This window comes from Schistocerca americana, chromosome 7, assembly GCF_021461395.2.
Source record: "Schistocerca americana isolate TAMUIC-IGC-003095 chromosome 7, iqSchAmer2.1, whole genome shotgun sequence".
NCBI classification, from domain to species: Eukaryota; Metazoa; Arthropoda; class Insecta; order Orthoptera; family Acrididae; genus Schistocerca; species Schistocerca americana.
The window spans coordinates 631114081-631124785 of record NC_060125.1 but is presented as its reverse complement, the minus strand read 5'-3'; the positions used below and the strand labels follow the sequence as shown (position 1 = coordinate 631124785).

The following is a 10705-nucleotide window of genomic DNA, read 5'->3' as shown; positions in this document are numbered from 1 at the left end:
AAAGATATAAGATGAATATCAACAAAAGCAAAACGAGGATAATGGAATGTAGTCCAACTAAGTCAGATGATGCTGAGGGAATTAGATTAGGAAACGAGACACATAAAGTAGTAGATGAGTTTTGCTATTTGGCCGAATTAGGAAGAATATAAAGTTTAGACTGGAAATGGCAAGAAAAGCGTTTCTGAAGAAGAGAAGTTTGTTAACATCGAGTATAGATATAAGTACCAGGAGGTCCTTTCTGAATGTGTTTGTAGATAGTGTAGCTGTATTTGGAAAAGAGACATGGCCAATAAACAGTTTAGACAAGAAGAGAACAGAAGCCTTTGAAATGTGGTGCTACAGAAGAAAGGTGAAGATTAGACGGGTAGATCACGTAACTAATGACGAGGTACTGAATAGAACTGGGGAGAAGAGAAATCTGTGGCACAACCTGACTAAAAGAAATCAGCGGTTGGTAGGATATATTCTGAGGCGTCAAGGGATCCTCATTTTAGTATTGGACTGAAGTGACGGAGGTAAAAACCGTAGAGGGATGCCAATCGATGAATACAGTAAGCAGATTCAGAAAGATGTTGGGTGCAGTAGCTACTCAGAGATGAAGAGGCTTGCACAGGATAGAGCCGTGTCCAGAGTTGCATCGAACCACTCCTTGGACTGAAGACCACGACAACAACAGGTTAGCGATAGGTGTTGTGGCTCCAGCATACATAGCAGGCTTACAGAAGCATAATTTAATCTTTTATTTCCGTTGTTTTTAATTTTGGGAATGCTTATGATGGATCAGTGTCTGTTAACAGGAACAGGATGAAACACCGCCAATGTTTTCTTGGTTATATTCCACTTGAATATACGTATTCCTATGAAGATTTGATGAAAGGGGCCTTACGTGACACTGCTGCTGCTACTGATGCACTACATGATCAACGAGACCATTTTGTGCATGCACACAGTACTGTTAAAATATGTCACTAAAAGAGGGACAACTTGAAACAATACCTAACTCTAACTTGGCAATGCATGCGAATTACTTCTCAAGAAAAGGATGTTATTTCGAGATTTCTTTTTTAAAAGAGATTGCAGACACAGCAACCACAGTAAGGCAAAATATATTTTACTCTCCTCTTTAAACTTTCGAAAGCCCATCCTTTTATACTCGATACACTCTCATCCACAGGACGCTTCACTTCGTTCCTAAAAACTTAAGATTTTGGACTAGGGCGCTTTCAAAAATAACTGTAACAATTGTTTCATTTCACTATTGCCAGAAAATCGAATGCTCGTGTTCGTTCTTCTGCTTTTATTCGTTCAAATTAACAATTTAATTGTTCAGTAGTGATGAATTTTTACAGTTTAAAGTGCTTTTCACATTTCTGGCAAGTATTCATTCACCAATCATAATATAATAAACGGTCTTGATCGCACAAAACATGTTTTGTGCCTTAACCATAAATAAAACTTCTTTTTTGGGATCAAGACTGACTGTGAAACTTCCTGGCAGATGAAAACCGTGTGCCGGACTAAAACTCGAACTCGAGACCTTTGCTTTTCTCCAGCAAGTGGTCTGTCATCTGAGCTACCCAAGCGCGACTTACGACCCGCCCTTGCAGCTTTAATTGTGCCAGTATCTGTCTCCCACCTTCCAAGCTGTGAGGAGGGTTGTGGGTCGTGCTGGGATAGCACTTACCCGCCAAAGTCCCGAGTTCGAGTCGCGGTCCAGCACACAGTTTTAATCTTGGTTCAAATGGCTCTGAGCACTATGGGACTTAACTTCTGAGGTCATCAGTCCCCTAGAACTAAGAACTACTTAAACGTAACTAACCTAAGGACATCACACACATCCATGCCCGAGGCAGGATTCGAACCTGTGACCGTAGCGGTCGCGCGATTCCAGACTGTAGCGCCTAGAACCGCTCGGCCACTCCGGCCGGCTGTTTTAATCTACCAAGAAGTGTCATATCAGCTCACACTCCGCTGCAGACTGGAAATTTTATTCTGCAAGACTGACTCCGTTATTAAAATAACGGGGGTGTGCTTGAAACCAATGCCCACGAATTTTTTTATATGAAAACCCTTAATTTTTAAAAATTAACAAATTTTATTAGTATTCTACATCTTCATTCTTCGTGTCTAAACATTTATTTCTCAACATATTCACCATGGCGACGAACACATTTCTTCCAGGCAGAGACCAGTTCGTTGATACCGCCGCTGTGCGATGTTCGGCTTTTGTTAACGGAATCACAACGTTACCTCTGCTCACACCACTTCACCACTACCAATGTGAATCTGTCGATGGTGTCCTTTAAGTTTTGGTAACGGATGAAAATCTGACGGGGCCAAGGTACGCTGGCAGTGAACCAAGGCGTCTAATGGTTGTGATTGTCGCAGGGCATTGTCATGCTGAAGGAGAGAATACTCCGTGTATGCACGAACTCCTCTGCAGTTGGAAACTCGGTTACCGCATGCTGTTTTCCAGGCACCACATAGTTACGTTACTCGCCGCCATGTTACAAGCTACAATTCCGAGCTACAACTTGTCTCAGGAAAGTCGAAGTGTAAAGTTCAAGCGATTCTGAGAACAGGATGGAAAATTCGGAGGCATTACTTTTCAGCACAATTTCATAGATTTAGATCGCTGTGTTTTCCTGGAGTTTACGTTTCAGTGATGACTGGGTGTTGTGTGATGTCCTTAGGTTGGTTAGGTTTAAGTAGTTCTAAGTTCTAGGGGACTGATGACCATAGATGTTAAGTCGCATAGTGCTCAGAGCCATTTTAGGTTTCAGTATTTTACATAAGTTCTTTATTACCCACTTTCGGAAACAAAATTCACTGTTAGAAATACTTTACCTACAAAGTTTCTGGCAATAATTTTCCTTAACAGAGCACATCGCTACACATTATAATTTGTTGTCCTGTTAAGCCGCAGTCAACAATACACAAACAATGAAAGCGCACAAAAGAAAAAAAGAGCACTTTCTACACTTACAGGCTTCAAAGATACTCCAACACAGGTCTTAAAAGAACACTGCAGGTAGATATCGACACTGTTTGCAGCCCTTTGCGATGTTTCAGTGTTTTCTCACTCAACTGAAACTTTGAACCATTACTCCATTGTTAAGAGCAGCCTCCACTGTTCAATCTGTAAATCATATAAGCAACGACGGGAATAAAAGAAAGGATCAAGACTTTGATTACAATCCAAGATGAAAGGATATCAATGATAAGAATAGCTAATGACATTGCTGAGCTCAGTGAAAGTGAGAAAGAATTACAGAATCTGTTGATTGGAACGAACAGTCTAATGAGCAAAGAATATAGATTGAGAGTAAATCGAAGAAAGACGAAAACACTGAGAAGCTGCAGAAATGAGAATACAGAAAAACTTAACATCAGAAATGGTGATCACAAATTGATGAAGTTAAGAAAATCTGCTACTTACGTACGCATTAAAATAACCAATAACGGATGGCTAAAGGAGGACTTAAAAAGCAACCTAGCACTGGCAGAAAGAGCGTTGCTGGCCAAGAGATATCTACTAGTATCAAACATAGGTCTTAATTTGAGGAAGAAACTTCTGAGAATATCTGTTGTGAAATGGACTGTGGGAAAACCGGAAGAGAACAATCTATTTTAAGCAAATAAAAAATAAAAAAAAATGGCTCTGAGCACTATGGGACTTAACATCTATGGTCATCAGTCCCCTAGAACTTAGAACTACTTAAACCTAACTAACCTAAGGACAGCACACAACACCCAGCCATCACGACTATTTTAAGCATTTGAGATTTGGTGCTACAGACGAAGTTTGAAAATTAGACGGACTGACAAGGTAAGGCATGAGGAGGTTCTCCGAAGAATCTGCGAGGAAAGGAATATATGGAGAACACTGACAAGAAGAAGGGACAGGAAGATAGGACGTCTGTGAAGACATCAGGGAATAAGTTCCATGGTACTTTGGGGAGACAGAGACTGGAATACATCGAGCCAATAATTGAGAAAGTGGGTTGCAACTGGTACTCTGAGATGAAAAGGTTAACACGGGAGCCACATGAAGCCAGTCGAAATATTATGGCTAAAAAAAAAACAAAAAAAAACAGTTTCCAGAAAGTCTCCAAAACGATAGGGGCAGTTTTACATAGCGGTTTACCCACATTACGTATCACGACAGACAGAAACCAACCATACTCCTGGTACAAATATCCACGTAACTTATTTGTTGGAAGCTGAGTTAACCCTTCAAATGATGCAGGTGGTCTCTGGTGGAGGTGGGTGAGCAGGATATTTCAAAAACAGCTCTGAGACGGTTGAAAATTTTATTTATTTGTCAACGATCTGTAATAGTAGAATTGGGCCCGGCTCAGCTAGGTGAGGGATGGTCAGCTTGTAACAGCGAAAATGCAGATAAAATACTTTCTGCACCATCCAAAATTTTCGGCGTTCAGTATTCGTTGATAACTTGCACTGTACTTTTGATTCTGAAGCTGTGAGCTGTATTACGGATACTATATTTAATACGTAATCGATGTAATAGTGCATTTATTTTTGACTGTATATAATTGATTGTAATTGTAATGAAAATATCGCAAATATCAGGGTAATAGCCAAGAGAGCTTTATTGAAATGTGTCGATAAGAACGACAAATTGATGGTAACTGTGCCGCTGTTTATCTTCGTGAATGGAGAGAATCTGCTGTGTTGCGAGCGGGGAGGAAGCACAGCAGCTTGAGCCATGAAAGGGTGCGGAGGTGTTTGTTCGGCGCTCCCGCCGCCGCGGTGTGCAGCTAAGCTCGTGCCTATGTGGACGCACGTGATTCGTTAACCCGCGAGTATTAAGCGCACCGTAGCAGTGGAAAGGCGGAGGAAGCTGCAGTTCCAACTGTTTCCTGTCCCATAATTATCCATGTCTCTGGAGACGACTCGGGGTTCTCATAGAACAGCAGCGGCAGCAACAATGGCAGCTCAGCATTGTCGTCGGCCACATTCTTCATCGTCCGCACAGCTACAGCATCAGTAAGACTGTTAAGTGAAAAACTGTAAACTTACGCCGCCAGCGTCCAGCAACATTTCTTTCACAAAGTATGAATAACTTGAATAACAACTTGCAGTAGTTAAAACTTGTAGCCAGCCGTGTAGCTTTAGGCACTTCAGTCCGGAACCGCGCTGCTGGTACGGTCGCAGGTTCGAATCCAGCCTCGGGCATGGATGTGTGTGATGTCCTTAGGTTAGTTAGGTTTAAGTAGTTCTAAGTACTAGGGGACTAATGATCTCAGATCTTAAGTCCCATAGTGCTTAGAGCCATTTGAACCATTTTTTTTAAACTTGGAGGGCAGCTGTGTTGTCATTGTCCTGACACATTATTACCAAGGAGCGTCCTTTTTCTTTCCATGCAGTCACCGTGTGTCGCAAGAATATGAGGAGTGATTAACTATTTACTGCCAGTTAGTATGTTTTCTAAAGTCCAGTTTCAGTCTGAACTTTCTGCCACAGTAACTGTTCCTTCTTGTACTGCATAACAGAGGCTACTTAAAATAAAGAAAAATTTCACTGGGAAAACTAATAACTAAAGATACAGCACAAATGAAGAGTGCGTAATTTCGTTTATTCTGTATTTAGGTTAGCGAGTGACCTCTGCTGGCTTGGAATGTATTTTATTGTTGTTATTTTAAAAGTAAAACCAGTTGCTCATTTGCTTGAATATTCAATATTTCAATAATCAAAAGTAAATTGCTTGCCTTTTTCTAAATTTTGTTTTACGTTACACTGAGGTTACTGGTAGTCAATTTTTTACGTAACAAAGTTCAAGTTAAGCCAGTCATTTATTTAACCAGTAATTTCATTTAGCTTTACTTTCAAAATTTAGTATTTCAGAATAAGTAACTGCAAACTCAGTGCTTTCTGACTCAGTTAATTTCTCATAAACTGTTGTGCAGTGGGAAAGCGTGACAACCTTCTGTTGCCACGCCAGTAACTATTTGCTTAAATTTCTTTGCCATTACCTTTCTCAAGATTCTGGAGATTCATTGCCCCAGTGGGCTGACGGCCGTTGAATTAACCCTTTTTTAGCTAATCAGTGTTTTCTTTGTGTTATGAGTGATTTTTGTAGTAAATATTATGTGGTACTCTTTTCCCCCCTGTTTAGTTCGTGAGCGATTGCACTATATTTCATCTATTTCAAAATTATCATCGAAATTTAGCTTAAATTTAGAATAGATTCTTCATTCAGAAGAGTCTGCTGTACACTTTCCTCCAACTAACCGGTGTTATTTTCCTCCGGTAACGATAGGCTTGTTCAGTGTAAAATTTCATTAGGTATATGCGATCGCAGTGAGTTATATGGCAATCCAGTAGCTCAATTAGGAAGGGGGAGGTTACAAGCTCACTGTTCGAGGGAGGATAACACATAGGTGGCAGTCGCCATGTCGGACTCAGCGCGACATGTGCTAGCTCTTCTACAGGCAAGGCGGCTCAGGCAAGAACAGGCTGGTCGATGGCCCCAGCGTTTGGTGGCAGAGGTATCTGGGTGGAAGCCCTGCACCTGTGTTTGGATGGCAGTGTCTGGCGCTAGTGGACCCTCAGTGGCTTGGTGACTGCGACGTCCTCAGTTCGAATATCACCTATCACAGCTGTGGCTGGACCCCCAGACAGTGGTTCTGTCATGATGACGGTTGAATGATGACAGCCTCAAACAGAAGCCTACTCTATTGCGGACACCGACTCGATGATTCGCCAATCTACTTCCCCTGTCTGTCCAGAAAGCCAGTGTTTATACGCGACAGAGTGGATTCGTTGTTGAGTCGTCGCCGATCTTGCCACATGTACCACATGAACCGTCCAAAAATTCTAGTTTGAGTTGTAAGTGGCAACCAAAAAGTATATGACCGATAGCTGCACCATACAGAATCGGCGTGCCAATGAGGTAAAATCTCCATGACCACTGTTTCAATCATCCCACTGATACACCATCTTGAAGCTGCCGTTTGGTAAAACAACATGTCCTGCTGAGGATACGAGTTGATAATTGTCTGCTGTCTCTCGTCCGACAGGAATTGTCGACCACTCAAATCCTTTTTAAGGGACCAAAGGTGTATTAATGTCATGGGAGAGATCAGGGCTACTGGGTGGGTGCTCAAGTGTCCCCCACTTGAGTTTTGACAGGTGTCTGGGTACAAACCCTGGACCTGCGTCTAGGTGGCAGTGTCTGGCGCTAGTGTACACTGAGTGGCTTGGTGACTGCAAGGACCCCAGACCCTCTTCTGCCAGTACTGCAGCTGTGTCTCCAGACAGGGGGCCTCTCAAGATGACAGATCTGGCGACCTCAATGTGGAAGCCCACGCCATAGCAGACGACTCGCCTGTCTGATGCCCCTGCGTGGGCAGACAGCCAGTGTTTTTATGGGACAGTATGGGTTTGTTGTTGGGTGTCGTTGCAGAGTGTCACGTACACTGGATGCCATAGCACCAACGAAGAGTACCAGTTTATGGAATAAGGGACAAGCAAAAAGTTTCCATTCGAAGGCTGTGCGGTCCAGAATCGGTATGCCAATCAGGCAAAATCGCTGTGAGCTTTGAAGCTGTGAGCTTTGAAGCAGTAACGTGGAAACGAAATGCACACCTAAGTGATTCATTCCAGTTTGTGTAAAAGCCCAGCGTCTAGTTACTCTTAAATCACACAAGAGCTCGATTATGACCTGTCGTGTATGTCACTCATGCAGCAGACCTCACCTGCTTGTGTGACTTTTCGGTACTTGTAGCTGACATGCTAAAACCGAGAAATTACTGTCAATTATATGATTCATTCAACTTTTCACATCGCGTGACATTTACCGATACCGTGCTAGACTGAAAAAAACAAATAAATTGCCATGTTATTGTGGACTGACAGAGATTATGATGGATCTGTCTGACTTTGGCTTATCTGAGCCGTGCCTTCGTTACGTATGCAAGCAGTTATCTACATCGTACTGTGACACACCCATTCTAAATAGCTTTAGAAAACGTATCAAAGTCTTAAGTACTTCTTAGCTTGTTACTTTGACGTGGGGTGCTGTTTTTCTCAACTGAGATGCTGAAAACATACTAGTCATCTACAGTAATAAATTTAAAACTTACGTTGGATCTTTCCCTTAAGATTTGCAACACAGGGATAAGCAGGGATATTTGTTAGGTCCTGGTCTCTGTTATCATTTGACATCACGCATGTATATAAACAAGGGTGCTGGCGAGAACTGTTATCGCAGTCATCCAGGTGAAGAGACCTGAAGATGAGGCGAACTCTGGTACCTGTGGTGGTGGCAACCCTACTCTGCCTGGCGCAGGGGGTGCCTGTGAAGTCATCTGGCAGACCCGCCAACCAGTTCCCAGACGGTTTCTACCTGGGTGCCGCCACCGCTGCATACCAGATAGAGGGCGCGTGGAACGAGGATGGTGAGTAGCTGCAATAGGAGCACGTATCGTGACGCCATATTATGTCCATCGGTGTTGCCCCTGAATAATTCACGTACCTGACAGCAGTTCCTCATGGAATGCTGAAGAGAGAGGTTGATTCCGTGAAGATTTTTCAAACTTTCACGATTGATGAAGCGTAAATGTAGAAGTTTGAGGTATGGGACGCTAGTCCGGAAACGACCGAGTGCAAAACTAGAAGTGAAAATCTACTCAAGTTCCATCTTAGCCTCACACAGTGCTTAAACTGAGGGTGGCCCAATTCCCGAACTCTGATTATGACTTACAGAATTCTTGCTTAATACTGCCCTATACCTTTAATTGCCCCTGTTGATGGGTTAGCAATGGTGCACGTAATTTTATGTCAGAGATGGTACCGTAACAATGAATTTCATTTCTCCTGCACAAGCTTAGAAAGTTGCTGCATTTACAACAGTTGTTCAATATACCGTCCCCCAGCGTGCAGGTATGGAAGCTTCGCACAAACTTCTGTTGTACACATTCTACTATCCACGGAATGGTTTGCGCAGTGTCGCAGGTAATAGTAATTCTTGAGAATTGTTGCCAGGGGATCCTCTTCAGTCTTGAAATTCGTCTTTTACACAGGACTTCTCACATGTTCCTACGAGAAGAAATCTAATGGGGTGAGATCAGGCCTGGCCGCGACACAAAACTTCCTCTGCATACCCATTTATCGGTTAATTTCTGATCAAAGTGTTCACAGACCCTCAATCCAACGTGAGGTGGGGCTCCATCATGTTGTAACTGTTGTGACCAGGCGAGGCTGCTTAAGTTTGGCCACAGCTGTTGATTCTTTGATTGTTCAGTGAGGTGGCGCATCAAACTAGAACTCGTGAAATATTAGTTAACTGTATTACATAAATGAGCAAAAGATTTCCTTGCGTAGACACACTTCCTTACCACATGACTGCTGAATAATTTACGACTGTCATGCATTAGCACAGCATCCTGTTCTCCTGCAGTGTAATGTATACCATTGAAATACATGTACATCCAATTCAAACTTCACAAACATTGTGCTACTCGATGTTGATGACTGCTGAAGACGACATCTCGAAGTGGGGAGGCCTCTTGCTAGTGCGACACAATAGTGACCTTAGAACGAGGGAACTGCAGAGCTGATGGGGCAGGCACGGTCTTCAGGAGTGCCTTCCACACGCCTCTGCAAATTGCAGAGAGCCCTAGCTAATGTCCGTGGTATCGATTTGCGTTGCTAAATTTGGTGCAGCGACACGATCTCTGCACGATACCATAGAAATCACGTCCATTGACGAATAATAAGTGGAATACGTTCCAGAACCGAGGGTAGAATATTTCTGATAAACACTGTGTTCACCGTCGCATTTCAGCACAGAGGAAGAAGAAATGATCCTAATACGTAACCATTGGCTATGTTTGCTCAAACATTGACTGGTAATCTTTGCTGCTGCCTCTTCACAGCAGTAGCATGGGCGTTATCATTCGCCCAAACACGACTACTGCTACTATTTGGCAATCTGTCTGTGGTGAGAAAGGCCGTGAAAAGTACACATGTGGGGAAAAGAGGATCTTCTGTAAGCAGCTGCAAGAACCATTGGCTGAACGCAACACGCAGTATGGACCTCTACATTTAAGCACCCATCGAGATTGTCTAGCCTGCAATTTTAGTAGCGGTAGTGCCGGTGTATGTATTACACTGTCAGAGATATAAGACCGAATTTCGCTTATAAATTTCAACTCTGTCGTTTCCAGACCAGGCTCCGTTGGCTCAGCTGATTCATTTGCCCTTCTCCATCATCGCTACGACTTCTAAGCAATCACCCCATGTACAACCGTGGTGAACCTAAACATAATTAAGTTTACGATCAAAGTTTTAATTTGCCGTTCACAAATGTTCAATGTGGACTTCAATGGACGTAAGACAACATCGAGAGGACAGTCAAATTCATCCCACACTGCTGTGAGGATGTTTGGAGTTACACCATTCAGCGCTGTTGATATGTGGCATCGGACATTACCCATGTTGTTTGAAGGGGATGCACATGGATGGGATCTTCCGCAAATCTCCTCAAAAAAGTCCAGATAACGTGAAATTAGACGGCTTTGGAAGCTTATGGTGCAGCGCAAGATCGGTTCATTTCTTATGGTCGATCCCTAGTGGAGGCTGCTCATCGTGAAGAGCTGGTCTTACGTGCAAGTGCCGCTGTGGTAATTGAAAAATGACAGTATCACGCTTGTTAAAGTATTTCGGGTTATTATGC

At 42.9% G+C, this 10705-nt stretch overlaps 1 protein-coding gene across 1 annotated transcript in view; it reads left to right on the top strand.

Annotated features, from left to right (window-relative positions):
• The first annotated feature begins 8263 nt into the window (after window positions 1-8263).
• LOC124623156 (myrosinase 1-like) overlaps window positions 8264-10705 on the top strand; it is a 61806-nt gene continuing 59364 nt past the window's right edge. The window contains exon 1 of the mRNA XM_047148947.1: window positions 8264-8426. Within this exon, the coding sequence (XP_047004903.1) occupies window positions 8264-8426 (163 nt within the window). The remainder of the gene's footprint in view (window positions 8427-10705) is intronic.